This window comes from Cyprinus carpio, chromosome A15 (genome assembly GCF_018340385.1).
Source record: "Cyprinus carpio isolate SPL01 chromosome A15, ASM1834038v1, whole genome shotgun sequence".
In the NCBI taxonomy this organism is placed as follows: Eukaryota; Metazoa; Chordata; class Actinopteri; order Cypriniformes; family Cyprinidae; genus Cyprinus; species Cyprinus carpio.
The window spans coordinates 14,641,353-14,659,392 of record NC_056586.1 but is presented as its reverse complement, the minus strand read 5'-3'; the positions used below and the strand labels follow the sequence as shown (position 1 = coordinate 14,659,392).

Genomic DNA, 18,040 nt, shown 5'->3' with positions numbered 1-18,040 from the left:
TTTGTCGATAGAGATTGCCGACCTGAGAAACATGCCCGCTCACAGTCTTGTCCTGTGTCTTGTGTTTTCTGTCAGTTCTTTGCAATTCGGCGATGTCCGAATTCACGAATAGCGAGTCAATCGGTCAAGCTGTCTAAATTCAAGATCCAGTCTGAATAGTTTTCCAACCGAATCAAAACGTGTACAAAAGCAGGTAAATATGATAATATTTTTGAACATATTAATAGCATAACCAACTTTCAGAGTTCAAAGCTCGCTAAATGTGTAAAGTATGAACAAATTCAAGGGAATTTCTAAGCTTTTATCAGTAGCCTTATAGGCCCCAGTTCTCTGAAACAAGTAAACAAACAGGGTATATAGGTTGGTCTGGGTTAAGTTCATCCTTAAATTGACATTAATAATAACAATTTAGAGGGTTTTGAACTGGTGTTTCAGGTGTATATTATTTATTTATTTATTTATTGTGGAATTGGACTTTAGACTATAAATTACTTAAACCATTCTTTTAAGTCAAACAGACCTTCCTGATCAAAATAAAAAAGCAAAAGCTGCCGACACAGAAAAAAAAAAAAAAAAATATATATATATATATATATATATATATATATATATATATATATATATATATATATATATAAAGCTAATTTAATGCAGTAAATATTTCCTTCAAGACTCTAAGAGCATAACACACACAAGTCCACACATACATTCAAAGTTTTATAGTTTTTTTAATTACAGACAACAGAAATTAGGCAGACAGCTATTCACAATTTTCACATTTTGCCTTCTATTTATTTATTTATTTATTTATTTATTTATTTATTTTAATCAGATATGCAGTTTTTTTGAAGTAACTAACTAAGAGCCTCACAGGAATAGGTAATTACAGCATATTCAGACGTTGTGCTTAATTTCCTAGTGACCTCTTTAGAGTGGATGTGCAGTCTGTCAGCTGAAGCGTGCAGTAGCCCTGCTCTGGCCTCATCCCTCCATCTCTGCAAAACACATTCACAATGTCACACATCTGGTCCCATGAGATTAAACAAACCTGTGAAATCTACCTCAATAACTTTGTCTGCGTGTGTGTGTGTTTAAGAATATTAGAATAATATTAATTCTCACTGGTCTTTGATTTTTTGAAGTCTGGTTAAAGGTGTCAGGTAGATCCGGATTGCTGGATCCTCTCACGGAGATCACAATATCAGCATAAGGGACTTCATGATCACTCTGGCTGTCTGGGATTAAAAAAATAAATAAAAATGTGGACCAGTTAACTCTTAAATGTTACTGCCAGTCCCAGATACACTATTGTGAATAATATTGTGAAATATTATTACAATTTAAAATAATTTCTATTTTAATATATTTAATATTAATTTTAATTTAATATATTTAATATTAATTTAATATATTTAATTTAATTTTAATAATTATATTGTAATTTATTCCTGTGATGTCAAAGCTGAATTTTCAGCATCATTACTTCAGTCTTCAGTGTCACATGATCCTTCAGAAATCATTCTAATATGATGCTCAAGCTCAATAAACATTTCTTATTATTATCAATGTTGAAAACAGTTGTGCAGTTTAATACAGAAAACAGCATTTTAAAATTGTAATAATATTTCACAATATTATTGTTTTTACTGTAGCTTTGATCAAAAACATGCAACCTTGGTGAGCATAAGAGACTTTCAGAAACAGTAAAAATTTTAATTATTCCAAACTTTTGACAGGTAGTATATATACATATATTATTGTATTTTTATATTTATAATAAATTGAGAAAGACCTTGAGCGATTGGCTTTATCGCCACAGCACTTCTGGATGTAACCCTAAAAGAAACCAGATAATGAAAGAGATTTGATATGTCTTGCTGTTTCATACTGATAAATTTTCCACATAAAATTGTGATTACCTTTCATGGGCTATGTTTGCAGAATCCATGATCTTACATCCTTTTCTGTAGCACAAATACACCAGATGGGCTGTCAGGATAACTACTGCAGACACCGCAAAAGCTGCAAAGACCTTGGCCCAGGCGAATCCATCTGTATGGCAAAATGCTGACTTGATTGACTTTGTTGTATGTGAATCTGAAAATGGGTTGATGTATTTTTGAAGTGTGAAAACACTCACCCGATGTGATGACCTCTATTTCCACAGTGATAGCCTGGTCAGTGCAGGTCCCTTTGGTGTGGCACCTGTATCGTCCATTATCCTCTGCTTTGATTTCACTCCACTGTACTATGGTGTCACTTATTTTGGTCAAGGGGAGGGTACTGTTTTCTCTGACCCACTGCACCTCACAGTGATTGTTGTCAGGGGCGAAACAGTGAAGTTTGGCTGAGGTTCCTGCCATCACTTCAATGGTGGAAAATGATGTAAACACCTCATCTGAATCTGTCTGACCCCTATATAACTTTACTCTCAGAGATGGATCTAGACAAGTAAAACAACATCAAAAACAATAATACAAATTAATAATGGCCTTAGAAATAATACAGTGAGTAGAACTATTCCTTACAGATCCATAACTTATAGACTTACCGGCTTCTGGAGGTGTTACTTGTCCTTCAGATTCAGCTGTATAAAGCATGATTGCAGAAATGGTAAGAAAAGTCCTTAGATTAATTAAAGGAATAGCTCCAAATCTATTCTTGACAAAGAAACAACTTCATCTACATCTTGGATGGCCTGAGGGTGACTAAATTTTCAGGAAATATTTATACTTATATTCAACTATTCTATTTGTATTTTTTTTTTTTTTTACATTATATGTTATTCATTGTTAGCAGTAAACTCAAACACCTCTTACCATGAACTTGCAGTGTTACCAGAAGCTCCAATTTACGAGGAAGGCCCGGGCGGTCACTCTCTTCAGAAAAGCATGAATAGTTATAACGTGTTTGCTCCATAATTAGATGAGGTATGTGCAAGCTCACAGTGCACACGTCTCCTAACTTAGAATTTTTTTGATCCCAGTGGCACTTGCTACAAGCTGGAGTGGCTTCCCATGTCCATGTACCACGAGTGAAGCCACTGGAACAGTTGTAGGTACAGTTTAAAGTAAACGGCTGTTGGAGTCTTGCATTCTGAATCTCACGCTGGATTCCAGCACTCATAGCATCTATAAAGACCCACAACGTTAACAGCAACTAGAAACTGCACATATATGTTAATTTAAATACTATTATATGTATCTACAGAAACATCTAATATTCTAGATATAATTAATAACATAATTCATAAAAAATTAAAATGATAATGTAGCATGACATTACCTTGGAATCCTAGTTGTAAAAGTAGTATCACAGGAATCAGAAACATGTTTTGGCATTCAGTCAAGATACTTTTTCTTATATCTGCATGAATGATACATGGTTTATAGTATGGCAGAAAAACAAAGGGAAGCTCCTCCCCATGAGGTTGGCTTTGTTTATGAATAGCACCTGTCTCCGTAAAATGTGGTTAACTGAGCTGTTGGAACATTGTAATGCATGGCAAAATATGACTGGGCCTTTTGCCGCTTGATTTGCATGGCACTGTGGTATTCTTTGATTTTTTAACCAGGACATTTACATTATTTATGTAATCATTATTATAAATAAAATAATACAGGGTATGTCTTAAGGAAGTTACAATACATTTGATTGTCAAACAAATGGCACAGTTCTAACCCACAGGTTATTTATACACTGTTGTTTTTTTTATCTAATTAACATTTTCCATGTATCTAAACTATTTAAATGGAAATTGCAAGAGTGATAATAAAAGAAGTTCGCAGTCTGACTCTTGATAACATCCACGTACAGTAAATGAGTCAAAGTGACTTTCGCAGCAGTTTGATTAATTTATCAGTCCATCGCTGCAGTAAACTGGAACACATTCATGCTTTGCAGTGGAAACTTGGGGTTAGTACGGTTTGCACAGCTGCAGAAGTTTGAAGCTTCACCTAAACGTAAAGGAACAGGAAACCTCTTGCCTCTGCATTACCACAGAAAACAGCGTCACTCCGTCATAATCTATTTTAACATGTACTCTGTTTTACATGTTGTTTTTTTTTAATGTATTTTATTTGGTTTTTAAATACCATATACAAAAATAATATCTTTCATTGTTTGTTTGTTATTGTCCCCTCTTTATTTGTTTGTTTGTTTATTTATTCTCAGTATATCAATACAAATGTAAGTGCATGTAGGTGTAAAATATTTATTCCACTGATGTTAAGAAATCAAAAGGTAAATAAGATCCTGTACAGTCCATGGTTTAAAAAATAGACTGATATTCTAGAAGTGTACAGTTCTGCCCAGTGAGTGTATCACTGGCTTCTGACTGGAATTGATTTACATGGCTTGAATTTCACTTTCAATTATTGAGGTGTCCCAGTTCACTGATAGGGCTATAGAGCGACAGAAGTCCGCTGCAATGAAATATGGAGCTTAAAAAACTATTACCATGAATCAGAATTTCCTTATATTTTTCTTCTGCGTAACATGGACTGGCTTTAGACAGAGATGGAATGTCTTTGTATCAGGTAATTAATATCAGCATGAGATGGAATTCATTACATACAGTGTGTTAAATAAATGAAATGTGGTTACTGATTGAATATTGGTCAATGATACAGTATGCTTATTGATAACTGATGCAGTTAGTAATTATTTTTTAATATGTTGGTGCAGGAGGTCACGTGAGTCCTGAGGGTTCAGAGTGTTTAATCTGCTGTAATCAGACTCAAATATCATGCCCAGAGGGAACCTGCTTTTCATCAGGGATTTGTCTTGAGTGTCCTGCAGGGCAATTGTAAGTGTGATTTTAGGTTTCTAGAAGATTTTGTGTAATTGTATTTTGTGCAAAATAATAATAAAACATATTTTCATAGCCTTGCATTTCAGCTGTCCTGGTAATGTGTCTGCACCCAGAAAATGCCCCACTGGCATGTTTAACATTTACTGTACAGTGGAAAAAAGCAGTATCCAGGGGACTGTGCTGTCTGTCCTGCAGGTATTTGCATTGTCCAACAGGTTTACTTATGTTAAATGATCTCATTATTAATTTTATATTTGCTAATGTCACATTTAATTAAGCAATGTAACAAGAGTAAGAGCATTGTTTGTTCGACTGACCGAACAGGCTATAAATATTGGAAACAAAAGCAAAAGCACACGTGAAATGCCTTTTATACAACAGTTCAGTAAACAAAAAGTTAACATTGACTATCTTGCATTTTAACACAATATTGATGGCTAAAATGCAGTCAAATTTACAGTTGATGAGGGTTAAATCATTTCAATACACTCTCAGACAAAAGCTGTCACTGAGGCAGTACCTTTTCAAAAGGTACACTTTAGGTACAAAGGTGTGCCTTTTGAAAAGGTACCGCCCCAGTGACAGCTTTTGTACCTTTTTTTTCTGAGAGTGTAGGAATATGTGCTATAACTTCACTAAACACGTGGTCAGATTAACCATTGTTCTGCAAAATTTCTTATATGTATGATCAGGAATTTGGGGTAAGGGTGAAACATTTCCCTAAGCAGACTGACAGACTAACATTTTGTATGGAATGTGTAAACAGACAAAATGTCAGTCTATCAATTTTGAGGCTCAGAGCTAAATGTTGCATAATCCTAATGTACACGATAATAGCTGGAATTGTTTTGTTCTTCCTAGGTTTTTATTGTTTGGAGGGCATCTCTCGGAGGCCAAGCTCTCAGTTTCTGTGCCCACAAGGGTATTACTGTGAGGAAGGCACAGGCGTGCCACACGGGTCACCTTGCCCTGCTGGAACCGCAGGAGGACAACTGGGTCAGACAAGTAGGGCAGCTTGCAAGAAGTGTGCAGAGGGTCGCTTCTGTCCCGCAGGTTAGGGCATGAACCCAAAACACACATATCCATGATCGCATTCATACACACACATGTGCATATTATACATTATATTTTGCTTTTTGTTGTCATGACATTATCTGTGAAAGATGATTGTTTTTTCTTTCTACTTTTTGTAGAAACTTAAATAGTTAAGTGTTATGCTTATGTCTTTAGCGAAGACTGCAAGCTGCAACTTTTATTTTCCTAAACCCACATGATTCACTGCTGTTGAACCGTTTCCTGCCCTCAGCTGTTTCCTGAGTGTGATGTGCCGTAAGAGTGTTTGATGTGGGTCTGGAGTGCAGAGAATATAGAAAAGTTGTTTGCGACGTTTTACATCATGGCTTTGTGTTTAAGCTAAAACACATCTTGATTTCTGTTTATTCAACTTACTGTAGTACGAACAGACCTAACATGTAGATAAATGTTTGTAATTTTAAGATTTTAATACTAAAACAACAGGCAATCATATTAAAGAAATGTTTGTATGCAGTGTTTGTTTTTCTTTTAACACTTTTAACACAGTTTTAACATTAATATACCATTGCTGAGTAAAATGTATAAATAATATTATAAGAATAATAATTTATAAAAGTAATTTTTCTCATTTTAAAATGTCAGATTTTTTGTTTTAACAAATTTCTACATTTATGATTTAATTTTTATCTAAACATTATTTATAAATACCCTATTATTATAATTTTTTCTTTCATGTGTGTGTATGAAGTTAAATCAACGTTTAGAAGTACACTATCGTCAATAGCTAATATTAGTTGGACTAAAAGCCAGAAAACTTGAAACCCTCTTTGATTAGTAGGTTCTGCTGGTCCTGGGTTGCTTTGTGCCCATGGGAGGAACTGTCCAGCAGGCACACTCAGTGAAATCTTATGCCCACAAGGGACCTTCACCCCACATCAGGGGGCACTGAGTAAGATTTCATTCCTAAAACCATCATGGTCATTAAAGGACATTCATATAAATCTACCATTGTGTTGATATTTGTGTCTATTTTCATCGTAGGTGTAAAGGACTGTTTAAAGTGTCCACCAGGCTTCTATTGTGCAGAAGGAACCAGTGACCCAATGCCTTGTCAACCAGGCACCTTTAACCCTGGAGCTGGCAGACTGCAGGCCTTGTGACCCGGGCAAAGCATGCACACAAGTTGTACTGAAGTTTCCTGATGTGGATGTTATGCCTTTTGCACATGAGAAGTTTTTTTTTTAAACCAGCCTAAGCTGGACCCATCAGACGGGTCCATTTAGTTGGTTTTAGAAGTTTGGGCATTTGACAATCTAGCTGATGTCACAATACACCTTTAGTAACCCTACAGACCTCACTGACCTTTCCCAGTGCCAGCAGTGTCCCACACATTATACCTGTCTTTGAGGTGTCATACTACCTTCAGAGTTGAATGCCATGTAATTACTTGTATTCAATTACTATTTAACAATTTCTGCTTTTACAGGCACTGGTGGCATCCAGAGGCCTCCACTTCTTTGCTTTCCTGGGCATTACTGTCCTGTGGGCACTATGTTTCCCACTCAGCACAAGTGTCCAGCTGGTACCTGGAGCGATCGCAGTGGACAGGAGTCAGAGCGTGAGTGCCGGCCGTGCCCGAGAGACTGGTACTGTTTAGCAGGAGTGGGCACTCCCTCTGGGAGATACAACTCTGGACACTACTGTCCTGAAGGTACTAAAGCTGTGTGAAACATTTGAATGCTTTATCCGCCTTGAAGAAAAACAGGCATTTGAAATCTGGCCTAACATCAGTTAAGTGCCATATTGATATACTTTATGATGGACATATTGCAAAGTCATGCAAATAATCATTATTGATGTACAGAGTCATGCGTATTCTCTACATTACATTTGAATATGTAAAGGGCCATGAGGATAGCATTTTATAAAGAAATAAAGAAATTAAGTGTGAGAGACAATGAAATATTTAGCTGAACTTCAGGGTAACTTTAGCTTTAGTAGAAGTTAACTAAAATGTTGTTGTTGTTGTTGTTTTTATTACCATCATTATCAATTGCATTAACATATTTTGTTTATGTTAACAGAAATATAATAAAAATCATTCTTTTAACTTTGACCAAATATATTATTATTTTTAATAATAAACTATATATTCATTTAATTATTCTTAATATCATTATTAATTATGGTATGTATATGGTTGGCATTACCAGAAATATAATAATAATAATAATAATAATAATAATAATAATAATAATAATAATAATAATAATAATAATAATAATAATAATTAGTTTATATTAATCAATGTTTACTATACTATGTTAATTTATTATTATTATACTTTTTTACATAAATTTTCATTTACTCACGAAACATGGTTTGCAATCAAGCAATAATTAGCAGACCCCCTGCAGTCCGTGTTGAAGACCTCTGTGTTAAACCTATTTTTAAGACAGTCAGATTATTAAACAATCAGATTGAAACAATTTGGTGAGATATAATGTATGTGTGTGTATCTCTACAGGTATGTCATATGGCTCACCTGTAGATGAAAGACTAAAGCCAGGTAAGACTTCAGTGGATTTGACTTTTCCTATGTGTCCAGGGCAACATTTCGTCGGCTAAAGTGGGGCCGGAGAGCAGAGGATTGTTCTGTGTGTCCTGCTGGCTACTTCTGTCCTCATCCGGCCACAATCAATCCAAAGTTTGTGGAACAGGAAGTTTTTCTGTAAGCCGGATAGCTAATTCTATTCTAATGCATGTTGTACCATTGTAATAAATTATTTCACCATTTCATTGATCTGTCTCCCTCTCTTCTGGCTCTCTGTCTTGCTCTTTTTCGTTAGGATGAGGGGTCAGTGGAGTGTCAGCCATGTTTGCCGGGTCACTACTGCAGCAATGAGACAACCAGTGAAGAGGCCATGCTCAGAGTAATGGTCTGCCCTCCAGGTTTCTTCTGCTCACAGGGCCTGGATCGAGTCCCAATAGGCTTTTACTGTCCTGATGGAAGTGTTGTAAGTATCATTTCAAGGGTCAGAAACATTACGAACATCATTGATCATCATGTCAGATGATCAATGGCACGAAACATAGCAATTATTTCTTTTATATTATTTATGCCATACTCAGGATCCTAATCATGTTCCGTGCCCCAAAGAAACCTACAGTCTACAGCCAAGACTACGTGACCCTTCAGACTGCACAGAGTGTCCAGAGGGCAAATACTGCTACACAGAGAATCCCTAGGAAGAGCCCATTAACCCCCCGACCACCACCACCACCACCAAAAAAAAAAAATAAAAAATACAATGTAATGTATGCAGTGTAATGAATGGTGACCACAGATTTGTTAGGTCCCCATCCACTTTCATAGCATGGAAAAAAGCAGTTTGGGGTGCACTTTCTCTTTGACTTGTTTATTGTTCCAATCAGACAGGAAACTGTCCTGATGGATACTTCTGTCCTCCTAGCACCAGACATCCAAATTCATTTCCATGCCAGTCTGGCTTCTTCAGGAATGACTCGTATGGACAAACTTGTGTGGAATGTCCCCCTGGTCACTACTGTTCGACTCTGGCCACACACACTCTTACAGTCTGTCCACAGGTAAATATGACTAAGAATATTAGCATGCCATAGCATTTTTACATCACTGTATCTAATACACAACCGCTCAAATGTTTGGGGCCAGTAAGACTCTTTTTTTTTTTTCTGAAAGAAATTAATAATTGTATTTAGCATGGGCACATTAAATATTTTATTTTAAATAAATGCTGTTATTTTAACTTTCTATTTATCAAAGAATCCTCAAAAATATATGTTTGTACAAAAACATTAAGCAGCACAAAAAAATAAAAAAGCACCAAATCAGCATATTGGAATGATTTCTGAATGATCATGTGACACTGAAGACTGGAATAATAGTTTGAAAAACAATTGTATTAAATTAAGATTTCTTTGAAAACATTAAAAAACTTACAGACCCCAAACTTTTGATGTATTGTATATAAAATGCAGTTTTTTTTTGTTTTTGACATTGTTAAATGTCAGGGTTTCTACTGTACTGAAGGGAGCTCAGCCCCAGAGCCATGTGAAGAGGGCACATTTGGATCCTGGCCAGCCCTGAGTGAAGCATCACAGTGCACCCCCCATTGTAGTGGGGGGAAATATTGCATCGGTTTGGGCAAATCTGAGTCCACAGGGGACTGTGAAGGAGGATTCTATTGTAGACAGGGGTCTACGAGTCCAGTAAGATTATTACACAAGAACTATTCATTTATCCTTTAACTTTGCCTTGAATGATTAATTTTTAATAATCATACTTTCTTGCCTTGACAGGTTCTTCCTGATGGTCATGAAGGTGGTGTGTGTCCTGCTGGAAGTTTCTGCCCACCAGGCTCAGCTCACCCACAGTCCTGCCCTTCAGGGACCTACAGTAACAGCACGGGTCTTCAACATGCAGGGCAGTGTGTCCGCTGTCCTCCAGTGGTATGACTGCAAGAGTAATAATGTATTTCTTCTGTGGAACACAAGAGAAGATATTTTGAAGAATGCTAGCAACCAAACTGTTTTGGTTGCCATTGACTTCCACAGTATTGACAAAAAAGAGAAATTTTTCAAACAGGTTTGAAACAACAGCTGAGTAAATTATGACAGAATTAAACATTTTTGACAGAATTAAAATCAGACACACCAGTCCAGCATGAAGCTGAGGAGGGACACTACTCTTTGAAAGGAGCTGCCCTGCTGGATCCCTAATTGCTTACCCATGCCCCCCCCCCCCATGTATGAAACATGATTTTCCATCTATTATATACTATCATTTAAACAAAACATTTTTCTGAAAGAAGTATATTCGGCTCACCAAGGCTGTATTTATTTGATCAAAAATAAAGTTAAAAAGTAATATTGTGGAATATTATTACAAATGTCAAAGTAGAACTGCATGCTTTATGATTTAAACAAAAACGTTGCCTCGGCAACTAACTGAAACAAAATAAGTTTAAGTATTTTTTTGTCTATTTATCTTTAAAAAGAAGTTTAAAGATAAACAGACAAAAAAAAAACAAAAAAAACTAATGTAGTAAAAATGACCAAAGTATATAACAAAATTAAGGAATCTTAAACAAGAATTAAAATAAAAAAATATATAAATATATAAAAATATAAAATATCAAATAAACTCAAACTCAAATATAAAAATAAAATAAAAATGTTAATAAATACTCTAATAGTATATAAATACTAAAATAGCACTGGTCAAAAGAGCCTCGATTTTTGAAGTATGCATCCAAGTATGCTGTTTTTGTTAATACTCTAGCCTAATACTAATTATGCTAGATGATTAGTTTGTGCACTTCTGTTTTATGATTGGGTCTTAAGCATTTTTGGGGGGGGGTAATTTTATGATGCTATAATGTGACCAATATGTGTGCAGTGCGGTGCATACATTTCATACTTAGTATAAATATACAAATTCTGAATCATATTGTTATTTATAATTACATTTGTCATAAACAACTATCTGCTTCTTGTCTGTTCTTTGCCTTCAGCTCATACACGTCAAGCCTTTCACAATGTCAACTCAAAGCATAATGACGTAAGTTGCAATCAGTATATTGTTAATGTGTGTGAATGCGGGTGCTGTAGAATGCAGTGACTGTCCCACTGGATTACTGTGTCTGGAGGGGGAGGAGCTCCAGTTGTGTCCAGAGGGTCATTACTGCCTGAGGGGCACAGTGGAGGACATCCTCCCCTGCCCTCCATGCACATATAGCCCCAAAGCAGGACAAAGCCAAGTAGAGCAGTGTTTACTGTGCTCAGCTGGTGAGAGCAGTGCCCCTGCTTTACTTACACCTTTGGCAGTTTTAATAGCATTGGTGTAGTTTTATGTTCATCATACCCACCTATCATTTTAAGTAATGTACTGTGAAGATTGGGGACTGGTTGAACCTACTGGTCCCTGCCAGGGTCGGTATTTTTGCTTCGCAGGTATGTCTGATTATATCAACATTTGACTTTTTGATAATTATCATCTTCATTCTGTTGATTTGCATCATGGTGTCTAAGAAGATGTGGTTTAAACTTCAAGAATCCTGATGCAAATATTAGCACAGAGGTGGGTGGGCCGTGCCCTGTAGGTCATTACTGTCCTGAGGGCACCAGCCTTCCTTTACCCTGCCCACTTGGCACTTTTTTAAACAGATACCGTAACTCACAGAGTCAATTGGTCTTACCAGACCAAGATGTGTGAACGAAACGATGAACAGATTTATTTTTTGTCTTTATAGACGGTATGTCACTGAGAACACAGGGTGATCTTTGTGTCCTGCTGGGCAATTCTGCAGTTCAGTGGGCTTGAACAGACCATCCGGACCCTGCCAGGAGGGATTCTACTGTCCTGCTGGGGCATCATCATCCACAGATGTGACCATTTAACCATGTTTGTTAACTTGATGGCATCATTAGTTCATCCTATGTTTGTATTCCACTACTGGCTGTGGTATTATGGTTTATACAGGTTCTGTCTCTGTCCTCAAGCACACTTCTGCGCCGCAGGCAGTGCTGTGCCTGCTCCCTGCCCTGCGGGCACCCATACCAACCTAACAGGACAGATTAAGTGCAGTCCCTGCCTTGGTGGATACTACTATAATATATCGGTACCATAAAAAAAAAAACATTTTTAATTGGTATATATATTGGATTAATATATTGCCAAAAGATTTATATAGATAGATCTACACTATCATTCAGAAGTTTTGGTGTCAGTAATTTATTTATTTATTTATTTAAGAAATGAATACATTTATTCAGCAAGGATGCATTAAATTGATCAAAAGTGACAGTAACGACTTTCGCATGGTTACAAAAAAATGTCAGTTTCAAAAACTTTTTTATTCATCAAATAATCACAGTTTCCGGCATAGCTGTTTTTAACATTAATAAAAATGAGAAATCTTTATTGAGCAGCAAATCAGCATTTAGATAATAATAATAATAATAATATTTCTCAATATTAATCTTTTTTACTGTATTTTCAATTTAGATAAATGCAATGAACACAAGATACTTTTTTTTTCAAAAACATTGAAAACTTTTACAGATCCCTTAATATTTATAATAATTGATTTTTAATTATGTATTTTGGATACCCAGCGCTGGGTAAATATTGGACAGAACACGTGCTGGGTTAAAGTAACCCAGCATGCTGGTTTACACATTTTAACCCAGCAGGCTGGGTTGTTGAGAAAACCCAAGATATAGTCATTTTTACCATTTGTGTGTTTGCATTTTTGTGGTCTCTGGTTATTCTTGCTGGGTTATTCTCATAATTTTGCCTATGCTTAAGAAAAACAATCATGGATTAATAAATAATGAAGAATACAGGTTATTTAGACTGCTAAAAAAATATTTTTTTAATGCAATCTCACATTCACAAATGTGTCAAAATTTGTACCAATGACAAACGACATGCAATTTTCTTCTTTTTTGTTTCCAGCAAATGCAAAAATCACAGAAATACAGTTGCAATAAATAAGAAAAATTAGTTCTGAATGACCTGTGTCTAGCTGTTTAACTATTACATTTTGACATGTTTAACTATTTAAATACACAGTGAAATGACATTGACAAATAAAATTTAAAAAGACAGAGAATGCAAAATCATTTAAAGATGTCCTTAAATTTATATCAAGTATATAAAGATTCCTAGGTAGATGTGCTTATCTACAGAACACAAGTTAAGATAGTTTCGATGAAATCTGAGAGCTTTCAGACCAGGTTGAGTATTAATGACAGAATTTTCATTTTTGGGTTAACTATTGTCAAACACTTAGAAAGCTTTGAAGCGAAGATCTACAGCTGAGAGCAGTGTACTCTGCTATAGAGCCTGTCTATGGAAGGACAATTTTCACAAGGAATTGCAAATTATATTTTCAATTGCGTTTTCCACATGTGACAAATTGTGACATAGTCCAAACACAATTGCAAATCTTGCATTACTGTTTGCGTTTTCATGAATGCACAGTGACTGCCAAATTTCAAATGGAAAAGCAAAGTCCATTTGCTACTGTATTTTCCATGTATTATGAGTGATGAGCCTGTCATATTGAAAAAATACAGCGTCAAAGCAGCTTTACAGTATTAAATAGGAAAATAGTGTGTAATAATGCAAAAGGACAACAGTAAACACTCAATTTTCAATTAAAGTTCATCATTGATTCAGTGATTTATCGTCCAGCTGTGCAATCAAGTCGACGATATCGCTGGATATTAAGTGTCCCCAACTAAGCAAGCCAGAGGCGACAGCAGCAAGGAACCAAAACTCCATCAGTGACAGAATGGAGAAAAAACCTTGGGAGAGAAACCAGGCCCAGTTGGGGGGGCCAGTTCTCCTCTGACCAGACGAAACAAGCAGTTCAATTACAGCCTGCTGCAGCCAGAGTTTGATTGTGCAGAGGACTCATCTGGTTCCCGCTGTCTTGGAGACAAGGGCTTTACTGGGGATCTATCTCTGGGGCTCATCTAGTAGTCCTGGTCTCCGCTGACATTCAGGGCTGCAGAGGTCATCTCTAGGTGCTGATCCACCATCTGATCTGGATACAGGCTGAATCCGGGTGACTGCAGTGACCATCTGATCTGAATACAGACTGGATCCTGGTGGCTACGGTGACCTCGGAATAAGAATGAAACAGACTAATGTTAGCATAGATTCATCATAAGAACATCGGGTGTTATTAATTACCACGTCTGTTTTTTCACTGTGTCGCACATGTAACGTGCCAAAACTCAAATGGAATCGCAATTACTTTAGCATTTGAAATTTCCAATGCCTCACATGGAACCTGTGCTTTTAACCAAATATTAACCAAATGCTTTTCACCTGAGGAATAAAATATAGGGTAAGATGTATAGGCAAATAAGAGTAGAACTGCAATGTTGTTTTGCTGACGTGCATCAGAGCACAAACAGTGAGAGATTTGGGGTAAAAACTACAAAAATATCTCCCAATACAAACACACCCCATAGTATAGTCCCACCCCTGACACGGATTGACAGGTTTCCGTGTAAGGCATCTGAAATTCAAATGCTTTTCAACTGCGTTGGACTATGTCACAATTTATGCGTCCACATGTGGGAAAATGCAATTAAATATACAATTTGCAATTCCTTTTGAAAATTGTCCAGAATGTCCTTACCTGTCCATTGATTATGATCAATGCCTGAGAGATCTGCTGGCATTTTCAAATCGCCATGACAGATGGATGGGGTTTTGTGGACTCGGTTAAGGAATTCCACGTTTGTTCCAACCTATAAAATAAATTAAACAAAATACAGATTGTTTAATAGCAATGATTCACCTATGAGTAGGTCTACAGAAGCTGAATATGCTATAGTGATTGGCTGAAAGGTGTGCTTTCAAACTGTGTAATCAATAGGATGTTCCAGTCAGTATAATCACAGTTTTACATTAATATGCTGGCTATATCGAAACCACACAATCACAGTCACTGGCACACAGATATGTGAGATCACACTGCATAGGCACACATAAATTTCTATGACAAGTCACGCAGGTACTGGGTTACTCCGCAGCTTTTAAATAGCCCATATATAAACAGTTATAGGTGTAACGTTACCAAAGTGATTAAGGACAAGTCAAAAACAAGATCTGGAAAAATGGGGTATATGATGAATTCGCTCATTATAAATTATGTACATTCTGAACACAAAGTTACAAAGTGCAGCTTTAACTATAGCACGAAACAAAATTATATGTGCGTTTAAGTTACGCAAGAGTTAGTTGATTTTCACAGACAAACAATTATGTATGTTAAATGTATAATAAACATGAACTTACCGTTAGACGTCTCGATAAGACTGCACTCGACGAGTTTTTCTCTCACAAATGTATCCATGTTCTCTTCTGACAAGAAAAAACAACATTTTGAATTATGACTTACCAAAAAAACCTTTATTTACGTATGTAAAGAGACTTATATAAACCACACAGGCATCAAAAATCATCACACTAACGCGGCCTACTCACTCGCTGTGCGTGCGCGCACTTTAAAATGTATCGAGGCCCTGAGACGTCGATTCTTTTCGGGAATCACTTTGTCCGAGAATTGAAAAGAAACCGGTTTATTTAACCGGATCGTCGGTTCTTTTAGATCTGCGGTCCGACGACATTGTACGTAATTTTGTATGATTTACATGTCGATATAGACAAACTGCAGGCATTTGCATTAGAAGCAGAAAGTCATATTCACTTATTTTAACTCATTTGACTCACTTAAATGTTAAATTCGCTCATTTTTTCAGTGTCAGAAACGACTCTTTCCTCTGTTTTCACAGATATTAACATATTTCAGCGTTCCGTCACTGTCTGATACTTAATAAAACTGTATTAATCTTTCGTCTCAGATACCTTAACATGATTATGCGAGTACACGTAGAATGGCCGTTTGAGGTAAACTGTTCATCATTTAACATAACTAATGTTGGCCTGTAGAAGTTTAACAGTATTGTTGCCGCAAAAAAGTTATAATTCTGCCAATTTAAAATAATTATTAACGAAAACATGAAATAAACTTACCTTAAAACAGTTGAAACCAGTTGCTTTGCCCGTTGTCCTTCCAAAATGACAGTTAGGGAGCGATTTAAAACATCTTCAAGGCGCGTTTAAATAACCCAGTGCTGGCCTGAAAACAACCCAGCGTTGCAACCCAGCAGGTTTAACTCAACACCTGGTAAAATTGAAACTACCCAAAAGTGTTTAAAAAGTAATAAAATAACCCAACAAGATGACCCAACAGACTCAGCCCCAGCATTTTGGGTTAAAAAATAACCCAGCCGTTTTTAGAGTGTTTCATTTTGGTTTAAAAATTTTACAGATCCCTAGTGTTTAATTGTAGTGTATTTGTTAGTTTTTTTAATTATTTATATTATAATGTTGTTAGTGTTTTTAATTTTTTATTTTTTTCTACTAAATATAGAAGTATATATATATATATACTTCTGCTAGTGGCACTAGACAATGTATAATTTTCATTAAATAATATATGTTTCTTTAAAGAATTCACACCTCAGTAATATGCCAGTGCTGATCTTTATTTACAGGAACAAAGCATGCCACCCAGTTCCCTTGCCCACGAGGCTATTACAACCCCGAGCCGATGACCCACAGCCTGGACAGCTGCCTGCCCTCACCTCCAGGCCACTGCTGTGAGAAAGAGTGCCTGTCCACTGTGTCTGGGAAATGTAAAGCTGGTGAGTGCATCACCAGAGTAAAACAATCAACATTTCAACTAAATATTGAACCCAATTTGAGTTTCAACAAATGAAATCATCACACGGGCTGGTTCGGTGTATCTGCTGCCTGGAACGCTCAGCCCTTTGACCTGGACAACTACACTAATGCTAACTGCCCTGCTTCCTCCACTGGGGGCAGAGTCTCTGAGTCTCTGTCTTGCCCTCCAGGAGCTTTCTGAAGAAGTCAACCAGTGCGTAATCACCTGATACAAAGCTATGACTTCCATGTGTGCTTTTGCAAAATGGTTTGTTTATACCTGACCTTCTGAAACAGGTCTGGCCCTGCTGAGTGGACCGTGCTCTCCTGGATATTACTGCACAAAGGAAGCCACTTCATCCAGGCCTACAGATGGTCACTGGCAGTATCTGCCCTCCAGGAACTTACTGTGGTAATTACTGAGTCATTTAGATGTAGCTGATTTAAAACCAGCCTCAGTCAAATTTATTTTAGTTATGAAAAGCTATTGTTTTCCCAGAGAGGGCTCCAGTGCACCACAGCCATGTCCAGTGGGGATTTTCTCCCCAGCAGCGGGCCTCATGAGCAAGGATGAGTGTCAGCCCTGTAGAGCGGGTTACTACTGTGCTATCCCAGGCCTTCAAGCTCCTACTGCACCCTGCATGCAGGGTGAGAACAGCACAGACCATCACTGTGCAAAACCCAATTTAAACAATTTCTACAACTTGTCCTTGTCCTTTTTTTGGTAGGTTGGCCAGACAGATGACCTAGCTCTGCCATGTCTGGTCAGTCATTACTGTCCCCCAGGAAGCCCTGTCCCAATTCTTTGTCCAACTGGGACATATCAGGACAAGCAGAAGCAGGCGAACTGAACAATCTTTGAATCAGGCAAGCTGCAGCCATCTAAAGCAAACTGTGTG

At 36.8% G+C, this 18,040-nt stretch overlaps 1 protein-coding gene and 3 long non-coding RNA genes across 4 annotated transcripts; 2 read left to right on the top strand and 2 right to left on the bottom strand.

Moving 5' to 3' along the window:
* Positions 1-788: 788 nt before the first annotated feature.
* Positions 789-3,628, bottom strand: LOC109093311. The gene is made up of 8 exons (XM_042771143.1): positions 3,286-3,628; positions 2,820-3,131; positions 2,552-2,587; positions 2,141-2,443; positions 1,920-2,052; positions 1,793-1,836; positions 1,123-1,235; positions 789-995 (listed from the first exon to the last, which is right to left on the bottom strand). The coding sequence occupies exons 1-8, from the start codon at positions 3,329-3,331 to the stop codon at positions 855-857; spliced, it is 1,128 nt and encodes a 375-aa protein (XP_042627077.1). The 5' UTR covers positions 3,332-3,628; the 3' UTR covers positions 789-854.
* Positions 3,629-5,412: 1,784 nt separating this feature from the next.
* On the top strand, positions 5,413-7,024 carry LOC122147702. Its single transcript, XR_006161750.1, has 4 exons — positions 5,413-5,514; positions 5,675-5,866; positions 6,687-6,797; positions 6,890-7,024. It is a non-coding gene; the product is annotated as an uncharacterized LOC122147702 (long non-coding RNA).
* A 4,077-nt stretch (positions 7,025-11,101) lies between these two features.
* LOC122147700 lies at positions 11,102-18,008 on the top strand. The gene is made up of 7 exons (XR_006161748.1): positions 11,102-11,450; positions 12,142-12,510; positions 16,973-17,122; positions 17,245-17,355; positions 17,439-17,553; positions 17,641-17,789; positions 17,870-18,008. It is a non-coding gene; the product is annotated as an uncharacterized LOC122147700 (long non-coding RNA).
* On the bottom strand, positions 14,959-15,846 carry LOC122147701. The gene is made up of 2 exons (XR_006161749.1): positions 15,711-15,846; positions 14,959-15,160 (listed from the first exon to the last, which is right to left on the bottom strand). It is a non-coding gene; the product is annotated as an uncharacterized LOC122147701 (long non-coding RNA).
* Positions 18,009-18,040: the final 32 nt, after the last annotated feature.